This window comes from Papio anubis, chromosome 12, assembly GCF_008728515.1.
Source record: "Papio anubis isolate 15944 chromosome 12, Panubis1.0, whole genome shotgun sequence".
Lineage (NCBI taxonomy): Eukaryota > Metazoa > Chordata > Mammalia > Primates > Cercopithecidae > Papio > Papio anubis.
The window spans coordinates 102,258,259-102,277,893 of record NC_044987.1 but is presented as its reverse complement, the minus strand read 5'-3'; the positions used below and the strand labels follow the sequence as shown (position 1 = coordinate 102,277,893).

General features: G+C 50.5%; 1 protein-coding gene across 11 annotated transcripts; it reads right to left on the bottom strand.

Annotated features, from left to right (window-relative positions):
• Positions 1–106: 106 nt before the first annotated feature.
• NR1H3 (nuclear receptor subfamily 1 group H member 3) lies at positions 107–19,536 on the bottom strand. Of its 11 annotated transcripts, none has more exons than XM_009186148.2 (11): positions 19,443–19,528; positions 11,378–11,511; positions 10,203–10,282; positions 9,498–9,686; positions 8,798–9,064; positions 8,067–8,275; positions 7,790–7,969; positions 7,498–7,597; positions 908–1,021; positions 592–686; positions 107–401 (listed from the first exon to the last, which is right to left on the bottom strand). In XM_009186148.2, the coding sequence occupies exons 3-11, from the start codon at positions 10,243–10,245 to the stop codon at positions 255–257; spliced, it is 1,344 nt and encodes a 447-aa protein (XP_009184412.1). In that variant the 5' UTR covers positions 10,246–10,282; positions 11,378–11,511; positions 19,443–19,528; the 3' UTR covers positions 107–254. The 11 variants fall into 11 exon arrangements, with proteins under 11 accessions (XP_009184412.1, XP_009184420.1, XP_009184414.1 ...); XM_009186156.2 differs by having other exon boundaries at positions 8,798–8,922; positions 9,498–9,691; positions 19,443–19,522; XM_009186150.4 differs by lacking the exon at positions 19,443–19,528 and adding an exon at positions 15,155–15,171.
• Between the last annotated feature and the right edge of the window lie 99 nt (positions 19,537–19,635).

Genomic DNA, 19,635 nt, shown 5'->3' with positions numbered 1-19,635 from the left:
TTGTGCAAAGTGGCCCCCAGGCCCATCCGTTTGTGGGATCAGTGTGGTCTTCAGATACAGCACAGCGTTAGAGGGCGCCCCACTGCTCAGTAGCCACAAAACTCCCAACTCTTTGACTCTCTTTTAATGCCACGGGTGGATCTCCTTGCCCAGCTCCCAGGAATGTTTGCCCTTCTCAGTCTGTTCCACTTCTAGGAGGCAGCCACCAGGCCTCAGCCATCCGGCCCAGAAAACAAAATATGAGGAAAGAACAGTCATTCGTGCACATCCCAGATCTCAGAGAGCAGCGGTGGGAGCTTTTTGTCCTGCAGACGCAGTGCAAACACTTGCTCTGAGTGGACGCTGCTCAGGGTCCGGAGGCTCACCAGTTTCATTAGCATCCGTGGGAACATCAGTCGGTCCTGGGGAAAGGAGAGAGACAAGAACAGCTTTTGCCTGTCTGCAGGGAAGCGGGGCAAGGGTAGGGGAGTTGTGGGAGAGGTGAGTTGTCTGCACACCATGCAGTCAGAAATTCTTGAAGGGAAAGTAGGTGTATCAGGGAATGGGCCTGTGTGTGGGAAGGAGGAAAAGGGGCACCATGGGGAGACTCACATGGGGATGGTGGATGGAGACGTAGGCATGCAGGGCTTCCACATATGTGTGCTGCAACCTCTCTACCTGGAGCTGGTCCTGCACATTGGGCCGGTCTATAGGTCACCAAGAGAGTTGAGAAGCAGGTCTGGCCAGGGTCTAGTTCCATACCCCAAGTTGCAACCAAAATATAGAGACATGCTCCAGCCAAGCTCTCTCATCCCTAAATAACAGAGCAAATGCCTCCACCCTCCCAAGCCACCCCCCGATTCCTGTGGGGCCTGCAGCCCTCCTTGGTGCAAGTCTCTTGCTGTTTCCCATTGCCCCTCCTCCACACCTGCAGAGAAGATGCTGATGGCAATGAGCAAAGCAAACTCAGCATCATTAAGTTGCAGCTCATTCATGGCCCTGGAGAACTCGAAGATGGGGTTGATGAATTCCACTTGCAGCCCTGGGGAGGAAGAAGGGAGGCTGACACATGCAGCAGGAGCAGCAGGAACTTCCTTCTCTCCTCCAGCGCCTTACCTTAGAGAACTACTAGGAACTCACTAAGAAGTTTACCGGGGCTGGGCACGGTGGCTCACGCCTGTAATCCCAACACTTTGGGAGGCTGAGGCGGGCGGATCACCCGAGGTCAGGAGTTCGAGAAGAGCCTGGCCAACATGGCGAAACCCCATCTCTACTAAAAACACAAAAACTAGCTGGACGTGGTGGCAGGTGCCTGTAATCCCAGCTACTTGGGAGGCTGAGGCAGGAGAATCACTTGAACCTGCGAGGTGGAGGTTGCAGTAAGCCGAGATCGCACTACTGCACTCCAGCCTGGGTGACAGAGGGAGACTCCATTAAAAAAAAAAAAAAAAAAAGGCTACAGGGCTTTGCTGTGTAACCTTGAGCAAATGTCTTAACCCCTCTAAGCCTCATCTGTGAAATGAGAATCATATCTAAACCCATCTCAGAAAATTGTTGGGATGGTTCAGTGACAAAGTATGCAGAGCACTTAGTGCTGTGTCTGGCACACAAGAGGTGCTGAATTACATGATAATAATTCTGGTATTCTTGTTTTTTTTCTTTGAGACAGGGTCTTGTTTGGTCACCCAGACTGGAGTGCAGTGGCACGATCACAGCTCACTGCAGCCTCGACCTCCCAGGCGCAAGCAATCCTCCCGCTTCAGCCTCCCTAGTAGCTGGGACTACCGGTGCATACCACCACACCTAGCTAATTCTTATTTTTTTGTTGTGACAGGATTTCACCATGTTGCCCAAGCCGGTCTCAAACTCCTGGACTCAAGCAATCCACCCGGCTCGCCCTCCCAAAGTGCTGGGATTACAGGTATCAGACACCACTCCCCGCCAATTCTGTTATTAAAATTCTTGAGGGCTCCACATTTCTAGAAATAGAAGCAACTCTTATTTTTGTTTATAAAGAATCCTTTTTCAGCAGGGCATGGCGGTTCACGCCTTTTATCCCAGCACTTTGGGAGGCCGAGGCAGACGGATCACCTGAGGTCAGGAGTTTGAGCTCAGCCCGGCTGACATGGCAAAACCCCATCTCTACTGAAAATACAAAAATTAGCTGGGCATGGTGGTGCACGCCTGTATTTCCAGCTACTTAGGAGGCTGAGGCAGAAGAATTGCTTGAATCTGGGAGGCGGAGGTTGCAGTGAGCCAAGATCACGCCACTGCACTCTAGCCTGGGTGACAGAGCGAAACTCCATCTCAAAAAAAAAAAAAAAAAAAAAAAAGAAAGAAAGAAAGAAAAGAAAAAGAAAAAGAGCCGGATGTGGTGGCTTATCCCTGTAATCCCAGCACTTCAGGAGGCCGAGGCAGACAGATTGCCTGAGCTCTGGAGTTCGAGATCAGCCTAGGCAACACAGTGAAACTCCATCTCTACTAAAAATACAAAAATTAACTGGGCGTGGTGGCGCACCTGTAGTCCCAGCTACGTGGGAGGCTGAAGAGCAGAATTGCTTGAACCTGGGAGGCGGAGCTTACAGTGAGCTGAGATCGTGCTACTTGCACTCCAGCCTGGGCAACAGAAGACTCTGGCTCAAAAAAAATAAAAAAATAAAAGAATCCTTTTTCAGCAGGGCACAGTGGCTCACACCTGTAATCCCAGCTACTCAAGGAGGATCACTTGAGCCCAGAAGGTCAAGGCTGCATTGAGGCATGATTGATCACACCACTGCATTCAGCCTGGGCGACAGAGTGAGACCCTGTTTTAAAGGAAAAAAAAGCATTGTTTTTCACTGGCATTGGCCTTACTTATTTGAACACTAGAGATACATTTCATGTATCACATCCTAGAGGGAATATTGCAGTATGGGTGAGGATGTGGATTCTGGTGCCAGACTGCCTGGGGTTGAGTCCTGGTTCTACCACTTATAAGGCAATGTGACCTTGTGTAAGTTATGTAACCTCTCTGGGCTTTGGTTTTCCCATCTGTAAAATGGGAATAATAATAGTACCTATCTCATAAATATGTGGCATATATGGTAACTACCACATAAGTGCTTGTAAAATAAATATATATATATATATTTTTTTTTTTTTCTTTTTTTTTGAGATGGAGTCTTACTCTGTCACCAGGCTGGAGTGCAGTAGCATAATCTCAGCTCACTGTAAGCTCTGCCTCCCGGGTTCAAGCGATTCTCCTGACTCAGCCTCTTGAGTAGCTGGGAATACAGGTGCACATCACCACGCCCAGCTAATTTTTGTATTTTTAGTAGAGACAGGGTTTCATCATGTTGGCCAGGATGGTCTCGATCTCTTGACCTCGTGATCTGCCTGCCTGGGCCTCCCAAAGTACTGGGATTACAGGCATAAACCACCACGCCCGGCCAATAAATAATCAGTTTTTCATGGAAACAGTCTTCCTGCTGAGAAGACTAAAATGCAACAAACCATGAGTTAAAGTCATGATACCTAGAGAATATGTCTCTCATACACATTGTCAAAGTCTCTGCACCCTACACAGTTCCTCAGGCTTTGTCAGATTTCTTTTAGCAACCATCTGCTACACTTTTCCATTCAAGGCTTCTTGGTGAGTCACTTCCTGTACTTTCACCCTGATGTTTATCAAGTGTTGTGTGTTAGTCCATTTAATGGGCAGGCCCCATTTTCTTTTTCTTTTTTCTTTTCTTTGAGACAGAGTCTTGCTCTGTCACCCAGGCTGGAGTTCAGTGGCACGATCTCGGCTCACTGCAACCTCAGCCTCCTGGGTTCAAGCGATTCTCCTGCCTCAGCCTCCTGGGTAACTGGGACGGGTGCACCACCACGCCTAGCTAATTTTTGTATTTTCAGTAGAGATGGGATTTCGCCATGTCAGCCAGGCTGGTCTCGAACTCCTGACCTCAGGTGATCCGCCTGCCTAGACCTCCCAAAGTGCTGGGATTTCAGGTGTGAGCCACCACGCCCAGCGGCAAGCCCCATTTTCTAAAGCATTTCTTGGTGAGGTTTTGAGCCCCAAAGTATGGCAAACAGCCCCCTTTATACACAAATTAAGAGGAGGTTCTATAGTTGGCTAATGCACCTGTGAGTGTCTGCTGATGCCCATGGAATGAACACCTCAAATGTGCTCAGTCCGTGTCACCAGTCATCTACTGCATGCAGTAAATAGTAGTGGATAGAGAGAGGAGGAGACGTGACAAACAGAGCTCCAGTTCCTTCTCCCCAAGACCTCACTCACGAAATGAAAAATGAAAGGCAAGCATGATTACTTCAAAACTGCTTGTATAAATAAATCTATAAGGGCCGGGCGCGGTGGCTCACACCTGTAATCCCAGCACTTTGGGAGGCCGAGGCGAGCGGATCACCTGAGGTCGGGAGTTTGAGACCAGCGTGACCAACATGGAGAAACCTCATCTCTACTAAAAATACAGAATTAGCCAGGCGTGGTGGCACATGCCTGTAATCCCAGCTACTCGGGGGGCTAAGGCAGGAGAATCGCTTGAACCTGGGAGGCAGAGGTTGCAGTGAGCCGAGATTGTGCCATTGCACTCCAGCCTGGGCAACAAGAGTGAAACTCCGTCTCAAAAAAAAAAAAAATAAAATAAAATAAGTAAATAAATAAATCTACAAATAGGTGCAGATTCAGATAGCACGAGTCTACGAGTGCCAAACTAATACAGAGATCTTACAACTGGGCAGGGGGCCGGGCGCGATGGCTCAAGCCTGTAATCCCAGCACTTTGGGAGGCCGGGACGGGCGGATCACGAGGTCAGGAGATCAAGACCATCCTGGCTAACATGGTGAAACCCCGTCTCTACTAAAAATACAAAAAAAATTAGCCGGGCGCGGTGGCGGGCGCCTGTAGTCCCAGCTACTCGGGAGCCTGAGGCAGGAGAATGGCGTGAACCTGGGAGGCGGAGCTTGCAGTGAGCTGAGATCCAGCCACTGCACTCCAGCCTGGGTGACAGAGCAAGACTCCGTCTCAAAAAAAAAAAAAAAAAGAACTGGGCAGGGTTCCATAAGGAGGATATTCTGAAGGAGGGGAGAGTCATGGTTAAGAAGGTCTGAGATAATAACCATCGAGGAAAAAATGGTTTGGAAGAGGGGGCAGGGCTGGGCTTTAAAGCTGGGTAAAGTCATTAAATCACCCCATTAGGTGCCAACACATCCGGGCAGCACACCGGGCACTATAGAAGGCAAAAGGTGCCAACATAGCCCTATTATGCCCTACAGTGAAGGGTGGCCTTCCTAGAAAGCTCATTGGGTGGGCCTGTGTTGGGAGAGCAAGAGGCACGTGAGCTGACCTGAGTTGTCAGAAACCAGGGAAGGCTTGATGACTGGCCTGGCCACAGATCTACCAGCCCTGAGAATGGAGTCAGGGCATCAGCCATATTTTAGAGCCCCACTCACCCAGTTGTTAAGCTACTTGGTTTCCTGCTGAAGCTCAATTCCACTCCCTCCAAAAGTCCCTCAGCCTCCCGTCCTTTCCCAGGCCAGTTTTCATGACACAAACATGACCAATAGTTGAATATGAAGAAACCCCTTCTGCATAGCTCCCAAGCGAGAATCAGCTAGAGAGCCGCAGTATGAAGTAATTTTTGGAGAAAATACTTCAGATATAGCATGGGTATGGAAACATTCGCTCTTATTGTACATCCCCTCTGGGCATGTTTGCCATGCCATGGTTCCAGTTCATCAGAAAGTGTAATTGAAAAAGAGTAGGGGAGGGGCCTGGTGTGGTGGCTCATGGCTGTAATCCCAGGACTTTGGGAGGCTGAGGCGGGTGGACTGCCTGAGCTCAGGAGTTCAAGATCAGCCTGGGCAACACAGTGAAACCCTGTCTCTACTAAAAATACAAAAGTTAGCTGAGCGTAGGGGCGCACGCCTGTAGTTCCAGCTACTCGGGAGGCTGAGGCGGGGGAATCACTTGAACCCGGGAGGTAGAAGTTGCAGTGAGCCAAGATCATGCCACTGCACTCCAGCTTGGCAACAGAGTGAGACTCCATCTCAAAAAAAAAAAAAAAAAAAAAAAGAGTAGGGGAGGCTGGGTGTGGTGGCTCACACCTGTAATCCCAGCACTTTGGGAGGCCGAGGTGGGTGGATCCTTTGAGCTCAGGAGTTCGAGACCATTTCGAGACCAGCCTGGGCAACATGGCGAAACTCAGTCTCTACAAAAAAATATAAAAATTAGCCTGGCATGGTGATGCATGACTGTAGTCCCACCTACTTGGGGGGCTGAGGCAGGAGAATTACTGGAGCCCAGGTGGTTGAGGCTGCAGTGAGCCACGTTCATGCCACTGCACTTTAGCCTGCGTGACAAAGCAAGAACTTATCTCAAAAAAAAAAAAAAAAAAAGAGTAGGGGAAATCAGCCCCCATGATCCCCAAAGAGCACATGTGAGGAAGATTAGTTCACTTCCTGTGCCTCCCTGTTTCTCCTCCAAGGTGCCATTCCATATATCTCTCAGGTTCCTTGGAATACATTTTGAAAACCACTGACCTAAAGCAACAGAGGACAGGGGTCTATCTGGAGCAGCTGAGAGAAGCCTATCAGCATTCCAATTTTCCATCTTCAAAAAATAAGGGGAGCCTTCCCTTACCAGTCACTCAAACGTTGGGCCTGTGGCTCTGTAGTCACTATGGGCCTATGACAAAAAGAACCAGTCCTGGCCAGGTTCAGTTGCTCATGCCTGTAATCCCAGCATTTTGGGAGGCTGAGGTGTGTGGATCACTTAAGGTCAGGAGTTCAAGACCAGCCTGGTCAACATGGTAAAACCCTGTCTCTACTAAAAATACAAAAATTAGCTGGGTGTGGTGGTGCACCTCATCCCAGCTACTCAAGAAGCTGAGGCAGGAGAATTGCTTGAAGGCAGGAGAATTGCTTGAACCCGGGAGGCAGAAGTTGTAGTGAGCCAAGATCACGCCACTGCACTCCTGCTTGGGCGACAGAGCAAACTCTGTCTTAAAAAAAAAAAAAAGAAACAAACAAAAAAAGAAACAGTCCTTGGCCAGGCATGGTGGGTGGCTCACGCATGTAATCCCAGCACTTTGGGAGTCCAAGGCAGGCGGATCACTTGAGGCCAGGAGTTTGGGACCAGCCTGGGCAACATAGTGAGACTCCATCTCAATTTTTTTTGTTGTTGCCCAGGCTGTAGTGCAATGGTGTGATCTCAGCTCACTGTAACCTCCGCCTCCCGGATTCAAGCGATTCTCCTGCCTCAGTCTTCCGAGTAGCTGGGACTACAGGCGCGTGCCACCATGCCTGACTAATTTTTTGTATTTTTAGTAGAGACAGGATTTCACCGTGTTAGCCAGGATGGTCTTGATTTACTGACCCTGTGATCTGCCCACCTCGGCCTCCCAAAGTGCTGGGATTACAGGCATGAGCCACCGCGCCTGGCCCTCAATTTTTAAAAATAAAAAATAAAAAAAGAAGCATTTGTCCATCCAGCCCCAATCCCTGTGTGATCTCAGTTCTCACCTGCTTTGGCAAAGTCTTCCCGGTTATAACTGAAATCCTTGAGGAAGGTGATACTCTCACTCCCAGGGTTGTACCTCCGAGATGTCTCCAGAAGCATCACCTGCACACAAGCAGCAGACCTCAAACGGGGACTAGGAAGGTTGGTCTTGGAGCATAGCCCCTTCCAGGGAGGCCGATTCCCCTCATCCCTGCTTCCCAGCAGATTTGGTTCTCCCAGCTCGATGTCTGGAGGCCCCTCCCACAGACAATCCCATTCTGCTTCTCCCTTCATCCCTTGCCCTTCTCCAGCCACCTCGATCGCAGAGGTCTTCAGCAGGGCAATCTGGTCCTCCCGGCTGAGCTGCAGGAAGCCGGGTAGCTGTTTAGCAAAGTCAACTATCTCCTGCACAGAGACGATGGCCAGCTCAGTGAAGTGGGCAAAGCGCTGCTGACGGGCCTCCCGGCTATGGGGATCTGGTGCCATGGGCCAAGGCTACCCAGGAGGGAAAAGGCAAAGCGCTTTGAGTCGGACATCAAGAAGCCCACTGGTGATCTGGGTGCAGCCGCCTCTCCCCAGGTGTGTCAAGTACCGTGACTCGAAGCCGGTCAGAAAAGGAGCGCTGGTTACACTGTTGCTGGGCAGCGACCAGCTTCTCGATCATGCCCAATTGCTCCGGGCTGAGCTGGGGCAGGATTTGAGGGGGTGAGGAAGCCCTGGGGGGCAGGGATACGGCATGAGCCTGTTCCTCCTCTTGCCGCTTCAGTTTCTTCAGACGGATCTGTTCTTCTGACAGGACACCTAAGGACAGGACCAAATATGAGGAGACAGGAAGCAAGGATGGGGCAAAAGGGGCGGTTTGGGGCTCCAGAAAAACAGACAGCACTGGGTAAATGCAAGAAGTTTTTTTTTTTTTTAAACAGAGTCTCACACTCGTCCAGTCTGGAGTGCAGTGGTGCGATCGCAGCTCACCGCAACGTCCGCCTCCTGGGTTCAAGTGATTCTCCTGCCTCACCCTCCTGAGTAGCTGGGATTACAGGCGCTCACCACCACACCCGGCTAATTTTTGTATTTTTAGTAGAGACAGGGTTTCACTACGTTGGCCAGGTAGGTGTCAGACTTCTGACCTCAGGTGATCCACCTGCTTCAGCCTCCCAAAGTGCTGGGATTACAGGCATGAGCCACCGCGCCCGGTCAAGAAATATATTTTAATCCATACTTAGGGATCAGTTGGCCCCTACAAGTTCAGGCACCTGTCCTGGGTCACACCCTGGCCCCCTCTTTTCCCCTCAGCCTCTTCCCCAGCCAGCCCCAGAAACTCACACTCCTCCCGCATGCCAGCCTGGCGGCACTTGCGAAGCCGACACTCCTGGCACTTGCGACGCATGTAGGTGTCCATGGGGCAGTGGCCGCCACTGTGGCAGACGTAGCGCGCTCCCTTGATGACACTGCGGCGGAAGAATCCCTTGCAACCCTCGCAGCTCAGAACATTGTAGTGGAAGCCGGAGGCCTTGTCCCCACAAACGCTGCATAGCTCATTCCCCAGCATTTTGGGGGCTGGCCCCTTTTTCCGCTTTTGTGGACGGATCTCTGGTTACAGGAAAGTGTTTCAATGCTCTCCCCCAAGGAAAAAAGTTCATGTTCTCCCTGACTCAGTCACTGCCCTGGGCACTCAGTGACCTTCATTCCCTTCATTATACAAACTCCAGTCTCTCTTTTATGAGAAGAGTAGCCCTCATTGGCCAAGTGCCATTATGTTCTAGGTACTGTATGAGCTTTTTATATGCACTGATCCTTATGACAAACATAATTTTTTTCCATTTTATAAACAAGGAAATTGAGGCTCAGGAAGGCCTAAAGTAGAGACAGAATTCACACTTAGATCAGTCAGATTTAGTTAGCTCTAAAGCCTTTGGACTTAACCATGAGATTACATATAAAGTAAAAACCCCCAAGGAACCTCTTCCAGATCCAGGACCTGGAATCTGGACCCCTACCTCCTCCAAACCCAGAAGCTCCTCACCTGTGGGTTCTGAAGGGGGCTCTGCCCTGGTGAGCAGGACTGTGGGCTCTGCAGCCTCCAGCCCCACCCCTGCAGTGCCTGTGGCAGAGTGGGGCATCCTGGCTTCCTCTCTGAGGATGCGGCTGTTGCCTCCCTGGGTCTGGCTGCTTGCATCCTGTGCACCTGGCTTCCACAGCTCCGCTGCAGAGTCTGAGCTCCAAAGGAGAGGCACATGGGGGTCTCAGGCTCCATCCCCGCTCCATAGCCCAGTGTCCTAGCTGGGAAACTGAAAACTTATCCCCACCCTTAGAGGGCAGCAAAGTCCCAGCTCAGGCTTTGGGACCCTAGCGTCTGTGTGGGCTCTAGCTAGGACTAGTCACTTGTAGTTTCTTACATCTCAAGACCTTAAATGAAGATGTTAACCCTCGTCTCTTTGGGGGGCTGGAGTGTATGCATTTCAGAGATCAGATAAAACTCTTCAAAGCCAGAGCAGGGTAAGCACTCAGCTGACCAACTCTTTAGCAGCAAACCCAGATTGGGGAGGACTGGGCGGGAGCCTGCAAGGGCCAGGCACTGGAACCGGGGGAGAGGCAACCACGACTAAGAATGAATCTGGACTGCTCTCTGGAGGAAGGAAGAAGGCAGGTAATGAAGCAGACTGATTCCTACGGGGAGGCGAGGAGCCTGCGGTCTGGGCTCAGGGGAGAGGGCTGGAATGAAGCTTACCAGGAGGAATGTCAGGCACAGGGGCCCCCAGCCACACGGACATCTCTTCCTGGAGCCCTGGTCATTACCAAGGCACTGTCCTGCAGGAAGGACTCAGGTTATACTCTTCTAGAACTGGCCTCCTTTCTGGCCTCAGCTCCCTTCTCCACCTGATCCTCCCTTTTATCAATACCAACAATATCAGCTAATATTTACTTGCCATATATTAGCCTGTACTAAGGCTTTATTATATTACTATTATGTTTTTTAGAGACAGGTTCTCCCTATGTTGCCCAGGCTAGTCTAGGAACTCCTAGGCTCAAGGGATCCTCCCACCTGGGCCTCCCAAAGTGCGGGGATTATTGGAGTGAGCCACTGCGCCCAGCCTATTATAACGCTTTATGTGCTTTCCTCATAATATCCCTCTGAGGTCAAGACTAGTCTTTTTTTTTTTTTTTTTTTTTGAGATAGGGTCTCTTTATGTTGCTCAGGCTGGAACTCAGTGCTATTCACAGGTGCAATAATGGGACACTATCGCCTCAAACTACTGGGCTCAGGCAATCAACTTTCAGCTTCCTGAGTACCTGAGATTATAGGTGCATGCTACTGCTCCCAGCTCAGGACTATTCTTAACCTCATTTTACAGATAAGCAAACTGAGGTTCAAAGAGATTAAGTAACTATGGTCACACAGTTAGGCGGCGGTAGAATCAAGACTCCAACCCTCGTCTGACTCCAAAGTCTGGGCTCCCAGTCACTGTACCAGCCTTTCTCCCCCAAAGTCCCCTCCAAACCAGCAGGGAATGTTTGGGTACATCTGCCCTGCTTCTCTCGGGCCCCTTCCCCCTCCAACACCGAGGACAGCCAAAGTTGAGCAGGACCAGGAGACGGGATCGAAGCTCGCTCCACCCAGTGAAACACGCTGCTTATTAGAGAACCTTGCTCATGCCACTCTCCAGGGTCCCAGCACAAATCTCTTGTCTCCAAGAATCTCCCCAATTCACATAGAGGACCTCCTCCCCCGAATCCCTCATGAGTTATTCTGGGACCCAGAGTCCTGTTCCTTTCCCAAGCTTCCATCACCATCACCCCTCACTTCTCCCCAGAAACCCCCTTCTAAGATCCTTAGGACATTCGCCAACCCCACCCCAGATAACACACACAGAGCCCCAGGCCACTGCTAAGGAGCAGACCCACCGAATCCCCAGGCCACCAGACTTCCTGGGTGGGCAGTCTCTGGAGCCCCCTTGCTGGGAGAAGAGGATGGTGCAGTTCCTTGTCCAGAGGTCTCGGTGGCCAGCCGGTGAGCTGGAGCTGAGCACAAGCAGGACCTGGAGCCCCAGGGAAGTAGCAATTTGGGGAAAGGCTAGGGGAGGGACTGCCGAGGGGTCAGGCCACCCCTCCTTCCTGCCTGATGACCGCAGCCCTCCCCTCCTCACCCCCGCCCACAGGGCAGCTTCTCCACCAGGCTGGCTCCTCCCCAGCCGGCCACCCCCTCTCCCGCCACTCCCACCCCCTACTCCTGGTCAAAACAGTGGCATTTCGCTACAGACCTGCCAAGTTCCATGTCTCTCCCCTTCCTCTCCTTACCCAGCGCTCTTAGCAGCTCTTGCAAAAGGACTGCCTCCCAGGAACCCCTACCCCAATCCCAGCAGCCTCCAGAGTCGGTGTTCCCTCCCTTCCATAGGCACCTCTTGGAGCAAAGGTCCCAGCAGGGCCCGGAATTGCGACACTGAGCCCCAGCCTGCTTTCCCAGCCTCCCTCCTCCTCCCTTGCCTCTGGGAAGAGGCCAAGAAGCTCTCCCCACTAGCCCTAGGCTTCAGCCAAGCTGGTAGAAATCCAGGGGTGCAGAGAGGCAGGTGCTGGGCCTTCCAGGGAGTTTCTGAAAGTGGGTGCCCTGCGGGGGCCACAGATAAGAGAGGAAGCCAGGAGAGCCTTTGGTAGGAAATCTGCTATGAGCAATGGCAGGCCTGGGATAGGGGTGGGGGGGTGGCAGAAGGCAGGCAGGCAACTCGGGTGGCAGCCCAGGATGGACCTGGGAAGGTATGAAGGTTGCCTCATCTGGGGAACAACCCTATCTGAAGTGATGGCAGGCTCCAACCAGCAGCTACTGAGACTATAGCCATTCTTCCCACTCTGTTGCCTGGGGCATGAAATCCATCCCGGAAAGTAGACATCATATTTTATTGATTTCATTTTCCCCAAAACCCCTGAAACAGGGCTGGCATAGAGGAGGCAACAGAGTAGGTACTGTGTTCCTATTTGTTGAATGAATAACAAGAAAAATATTATTCTCATCTATCCCCTACTTGTTAGCCCTAGTCAATTTTTTTTATTATTCCTTTTTTTTTCTTTTTTGAGGTGGGGTCTCACTACGTTGCCCAGACTGGTTTCACACTCCTGGGCTCAAGCCATCCTCCCACCTCAGCCTTCCAAAGTGCTAGCATTACAGGCACGCACTCACAACTGCTGTAGTCAGTTTCAACTCAGCATGTTGATTTAGTGTTCAGACTCTGGGCTCAGATTTTGGGTTCAAATCCTAAACTTCTTAGTACCTATGTGATCTTGATTGAGCAAGTTACTTAATGTCTCTGAATCTTTGTTTCCCTATCTTTAAAATAGGAATATTCGAGCCAGCAATGGTATGTTGAAAAATAAATAGGCTGGGCATGGTGGCTCATACCTGTAATCTCAGCACTTTGGGAGGCCTAGGCAGGTGGATCACTTGAGGTCAGGAGTTCGAGACTAGCCTGGCCAACATGGTGAAACCCCGTCTCTACTAAAAATACAAAAGTTAGCCAGGCATGGTGGTACGGATCTGTAATCCCAGCTACTCGGGAGGCTGAGGCAGGAGAATCACTTGAACCTAGGAGGTTGCAGTGAGCCAAGATTGTGCCACTGCATTCCAGCCTGGACGATAGAGCGAGACTCCGTCTCAAAAAAAAAAAAAAAAAAAAGAAAAAGAAAGAAAAAAAGAAAGAAAACATAGGGACAGTAGTCATTTTTACCACACAAGGTTGTTGTGAGATTGAAACTACAGATCACGCTGGGTGCAGTGGCTCATGCCTATAATCCTAGCAGTTTGGGAGGCCCAGGCAGACGGATCACGTGAGGTCAGGAGTTCCAGACCAGCCTGGCCAACCTGGTGAAACCCCATCACTACTAAAAATACAAAAAATTAGCCAGGTGTGGTGGCACATGCCTATAATCCCAGCTGCTCGGGAGGCTGAGGCAGGAGAATGGCTCAAACCTGGGAGACGGAGGTTGCCATGACCCGAGATCACGTCATTGCCCTCCAGCCTGGGCAACAAGAGCAAAACTCCATAAAAAAAAAAAAAAGAAGGAAGGAAGGATGGAGGGAAGGAAGGACGGAAGGAGGGAGGGACTACAGATTGTATCACAACGTGTGGCACACAGTAAGTGTTCGAGAAATGGCACGAGTTGTCATCACCCTCCCAGTTCTTTCAGTTGTGGGTGTTCCCATCGCCTTAACTCAGTGGATTTTGAACTTTGTACTTGTTTCCATACACAGCACAAACCCTTCACTATCTTTTCTGGTCCTTAGAGCAGCCCTGGGAGGAAAGCAGAGTAAGTAACCTGAGCTCCATTTGACAGAGAACACTGAAACTAATGTGAGGGCCTTTTCCAAGACCACACAGTTAGTGGCCCGGCTGGGATCAGAACCCAGATGTCCTCACTCCAGTCCCTTTGCTGTGTCAGAGTCCAGGACAATCTTGTCTTGTTGCATCTCGGGCCAGTGAAGTGCTGGAATGGAAGCAGCCAGGGCTGGTAGGCTACAGGGGAGAGACTGAGAACCCTGCAGATGCTCCAGTCCAGATGTGGGAGGCAAGGAGCTGAGGTTACTGCTGGTCATTCACCCCCTGCCCCATTCCCAGTTTCCTGCTCACGGGCTCTTCCTGTTTTGCTATGAACTCCAGTTCCCATGGGCCCCACATTAAAGCACAGAAGGACGGGGGCCAGGGCAGGCAGCCAAAGAGACCAAAACAGATGAACAGGGCACCAGGGAAAAGAACAGAGGAAACCGGGAAAGAGTGGACGGGGGTGTGGATGGGACAGAAGGGACCAGATGAGGAAAAGTTGAAGGCTGAGGCAGAAGAGGAGCCTGGTTGAAAGACGGGAGGAAGCACAGGGTGGGACATGGGGAACAGGCGGGGGCTGGGGAGCAAAGTGTGAGAAGACAGCAGGCTGGGTGCTGTTGCAAAATCTGCCCATGTATTCATTTTCACATTTCAGAAAAGCCCCTGTGACACCCCCCATCTCAGACTTCTGCCTGCAGCTCTTGCTCTTGTTCCCCCTCATCACAAGGTTGTCCCCTCCCAAGGCCCCCACCCTGGTCTGGGTATCTCTGAGTCACAAGCACAAGGCTCTCCATTCCTCTCGCATGTGTTCCCTCTCTGATTTTCACAAGGCCCCAGCTGCCCTGGAAAAGCAGAAACCAGGGACTCTAGTCACTGAGAGACTGGCACTATTCTGTCCCAGCACCCACATCACCAGTCCAGCTCCCTCCTCTACCTCCCTGCTCCCAGAAGCTCCAGCCCAGCAGGGCAGTCAGAGATGTCTCTGAGATGCCTGGTTTCAAGAAACTCAGGAATCAATCGTCTGGGGCCTGGTACCCTATCTTCTGCGAGCTGGGAGAAGTCTCTTTCATCCACTTTGTTCTTCAACTCCTTCTCCTGACACCTAGTCTCCCCACAGGTGGCTTCCCAGGACCCAGGACCACACACAAGCCCCATCTGGATGGGGGGCGCCAGGCTAGGGCCAACTGCTGAAAAAGTAGGTTGGGGACCAACTCCCCCACGCCAGGGAGTTGGCCTCAGCCTCATCTCCTGTTTAGAAGAAATTATAACCAGGACTTCAACTGCCAGAGCTGTCCTACCAGGTTACAGCTCAGAAACCCCAACCGTCATCCCTACAAAGAGGGAAAAGGAGAGGAAAGTGGGAGAAGACCAAAACCTGTTAGCAGTATTTCCACGGAGTTTCTGGAGACCAACCACTGAGACTTGCTTCAAGCCAGGGCAAGCAGTGAAGTGATCACCGGCCGGAATCACGTTCCCACTTTGCCAGCCCCACCCCTGTGCCACAGTCCCACCAGCTTGCAGTTGTTAGGTCCAAAGTCGCCAGTCCTATGGGCCTCTTCTATGTTTCCTTGGCTCCTGCAGGAGGCAATGCCCCTGGGAACACACTCGGGGATCTACCAAGTCACATATCTGGTCCTCCAGAACCTCCACAGGTTTCTTCTCACAGCAAGGAGAAACTTGAAGCAGAAACAGGAGCATTCACCAGCCACGGTCACAGGTACTACTGGCTAACTCCCCTGAAAAGTACTCATTCCAATGAAGCAGGCTGCAGGGTAAGGTCGGCAGGGATGGGCAAGGGCAACTGCTTCTTGTTCCCTCCTTCACCGTTCTGGAAGGGTGGAAAGTGTGGGGATCATCTTGCAGACCACTGCGTATCTACTCAAGTGACTTCTGCCCAACCTTCCAATCACAACATAGAGAATAATCCAGAAACCTGGATTCCCAGACCTGAGTTCAGAGATGATACAGAAGGCAGAAAGGAAAGATGTAACATTGATTCCATGCCTACTACATACATTTATCTTTACATGCATTATTTCATTTATTCTCACAGTAAACTCTAGGAGATAGTTGCTAGCAAGGGGCAAATATCAAATTTGAATACAGGGATAAGACTGGGTGTGGTGGCTCACACTTGTAATCCTAGCACTTTGGGAGGCCAAGAAGGGCAGATCGCTTGAGTCCAGGAGTTTGAGACTAGCCTACGCAACATGGTGAAACCTCACCTTTCCAGAAAAACACACACACACACACACACAAATTAGCCAGGCGTGGTGGCATCTGCCTGTAGTCCCAGCTACTTGGGGGGCTGAGGTAGGAGGACTGTTGGAGCCCAGGAGATTGAGGCTGCAATGAGCCATGATTGTACCACTGCACTCCAGCCTGGGTGACAGAGGGAGACCGTCTCAAAAAAAAAAAAAAAAAAAAAATACAAGTTTAGCTGATTCAAAAGTTTGAGCTCAAGCTTAAACAAACAAAAATCACAAACACACTCCATTATATAAAACTGGGCTGGGGCCGGGCGCGGTGGCTCACACCTGTAATCCCAGCAGTTTGGGAGGCTGAGGCGGGCAGATCACGAGGTCAGGAGATTGAGACCATCCTGGCTAACACGGTGAAACCCCGTCTCTACTAAAAATACAAAAAAATTAGCCAGGCGTGGTGGCGGGTGCCTGTAATCCCAGCTACTCGGAAGGCTGAGGCAGGAGAATCACTTGAATCTGGGAGGTGGAGGTTGCCATGAGCTGACATGGCGCCATTGCACTCCAGCCTGGGCCACAAGAGCAAAACTCCGTCTCAAAACAAAAAAACAAACAACAACAAAAAACTGCCTCTTCAGATGGAAAAAAATGGCGAACATACCTGGATTTAGGTTTGCTTCTGCCAACACAGAATAAGGTAGTGGTTCCTGTCCTCACCTTCAGAGATTCTGATTTATTTGATCTGGTATAGGCCCACATATCCATCTATCTCACCATCTACATGTGTGTGGTATTTTTGTTTTTTGTTGTTGTTTTTTTTGCATCTGTAGTTAGGAACCAAAGTGTAAGGACCACAGAATCATCTGGCAGAAAATGCAAAAGCTGGGGGCAAAGGAAGAAGAAACTAGGGCTCAGCTCCAGGCTCTACTGTCTACTTGTGCTGTAACCCCCATCCTTCCTGGAATAGTTTCTCCCTATAAAAACTGAAATAATATCTGCTTCATCAATCCCTCCCACGTGGGATACTTGCACGCACAAAGAATACAGACATATTTGAGCAAGTGGGAAGAAAAGCAAAAGCTGAATTTGAGAGATTGCTGAAATTTGGTGAGCCAAAGATTTACACTCTGAAAGTACAATGGCTAGTTTGCAAGGAGAGTAAGAGGCCCATTAAAACAAAACACTCAACCCCTTTCCCCGCCACTAATATGCAGCATTCTGCCAATTACCCAAGCCCCCTTTATTTATTTTTTTTGAGACAGAGTCTCGCTCTGTTGCCCAGGCTGGAGTGAAGTGGCACAATCTTGGCTCACTGCAGCCTCTGCCTCCTGGGTTCAAGCAATTCTCCTGTCTCAGCCTCCCGGGTAGCTGGGATTACAGGCGAGCTCCACCACGTCCGGCTAATTTTTGTATTTTTAGTAGAGATGGGGTTTCACCATGGTGGCCAGGCTGGTCTCGAACTCCTGACCTCAGGTGATCTGCCTGCCTTGTCCTCCTAAAGTACTGAGATTACAGGTGCGAGCCGTGCCCGGCCTAGGCCCTGTTTAGTCCCACTAATGTGAAAAGGTTTCCTTTGACAGATACCTCTTTATTGAAAGTATTTCGAGATCACCAATTACAGTTTAGTAATGCAGTTTGAGTAGCCTGCAAGAAGCAGCCCATTATAGACTATTTAACTGAGAACCACAAAACTAGACTTTTAATCCATTCTCCTCAACTGTGAGTTTGGGCCAGTCACTTCCTCTCTTTAGGTTTGTTTCCTAAACTGTGAAGTAAGACGACTAGGTTAAATCAGGTATTCAGAAATGCTGATTTATGAAACCTCTAGTAAATGGTCTTTGTGAACCATCTGGGATTATATGCAAAATTCCATGTGTGTGTTTACATGTGTGAACATTTTTCTGGAGGAGAGGTGCAAAATTTTCATGTGATTCAAAAAGGGGCTTGTGATTAAACAAGAAGGTTAAGAACTATTTGGCTACCCAGGCTTCAGCTCTTATTCTATTTGCTTCTCAGCCTCCTCCACAACAACTTTGGAAGCAAAGTTTAAATCCTGAAGTATATATAAATAATTGAAACTGGAGTCCTAGGGCAAAATAAGGACAGCTAATTCTGATCTTTTTTTCTTTTCTTTTTGTTTTTTTGAGACACAGTCTTGCTCTGCCGTCCAGACTGGAATGCAGTCGCACCATGATGGCTCACTTTAGCCTCAACCTCCCAGGCTCAAGGTGATCCTCCCACCTCAGCCTCCTGAGGACCTAGGACCACAGGTGTGTGCCACCACACCCAGCTAATTTTTAAACTTTTTTTTTTTTCTGTAGAGATGAGCTCTTCGTAAGCTGCTCAGGCTGGTCTCGAACTCCTGGGCTCAAGCAATCTTCCCACCCTAGCCTCCCAAAGTGCTGGGATTACAAACGTGAGCAACCACACCAAGCCTAATCAGGTTTTTTTTTTTGTTGAGACAGAGTCTTGCTTTGTCGCACAGGCTGGAGTGCAGTGGTGTTATCTCGGCTCACTGCAACCTCCACCTTCCGAGTTCAAGCGATTCTCCTGCCTCAGCCTCCTGAGTAGCTGGGATTACAGGAGCACGCCACCACACCCAGCTATTTTTAAATTATTATTATTTTTAGTAGAGATGGGGTTTCGCCACGTTGGCCAGGCTGGTTTCGAATTCCTGACCTCAGGTGATCTGCCTGCCTCGGCCTCTCAAAGTGCTGGGATTACAGGAGAACCACGGTGCCCAGCCCAAGCCTGATCAGTTTTGTTTCCCAAAGATCTGAGGAGATTTGCTTCCAGTAGGCAGATCTGAATCAAAACATCCCCAGGACCTACGATCTGACCTTCTGCAACCGTCATATTAGTCACAAAGTCCTGAGGCCAAACTGGCTGCACCTGAATCCTAACGGTCAATGCCAAGAGGGCCACTGATTCTGTGTAAACCGCATGTACTCCCACTTTATGATACGCGCCTGCCCCTTACCTCAAAATACCTCCCCACTGGTCTGAAATTCCTCCCCTAGGGATTCAGTGCTTTGGGTTTGGAAAGTCTGAACATCCTGTGCAACACAACTCCTTTGGGAAGAGGCATGACGTCTTGACTCTAATTAACTAAAACTTGGAAGTGGAGGGGAGGGAGGTCAGGGAAAGGACTGGAAGGGAAAGTGAAAGGGCTACTGAAGCTTCGTGCGGGGCAGGCTAGACTGGAGGCAACCTCAAGGACACAGGAAATCCAAAGGGTTGTTTATATACTATGCCCTGCACCCCAAGCAAAACCTCTCCTAGAAAACAGGGCCAGGGCTCAATCCACCCCAAAGGCAGGGGCATGGAGAGAAGCGACCTCTGCTTTTCCGTCCCTCGCCTCAACTCTGCACCCGCTCTAGCTATGGGGTCAAGCCCGGAAGCACCCTGGCTGGAGGGGACGCTCGCTTTCCAGGACATGGTCCCGCCCACTGCAAGCGCCACCTTGGTAAGGGATTTCTCCTAGCAGAGGCAAACGCGAACTTAATGCCTTCTTGATCAAGATGAGGTCTTCGAGACCTGTCTGCCTCGCCACGTCGGGCTACATGCCTACGCTCCTCCGCCACAGCCAGGTCGCGACCCTCCTGCACGCATTCCCACCGAGATTGCGCCTTCTCCCCCAACCCCAGCTCGTCCC

What these genes read in the sequence shown, in the direction of transcription:
- NR1H3 (XM_009186147.2), bottom strand. An exon ending in TGAAGACCTCTGCGATCGAG is followed by an intron (nt 7,598 to 7,789) that starts GTGGCTGGAGAA and finishes GCTTGTGTGCAG; the next exon opens with GTGATGCTTCTGGAGACATC. An exon ending in TCTCCATCCACCATCCCCAT is followed by an intron (nt 402 to 591) that starts GTGAGTCTCCCC and finishes TCCTTTCCCCAG; the next exon opens with GACCGACTGATGTTCCCACG.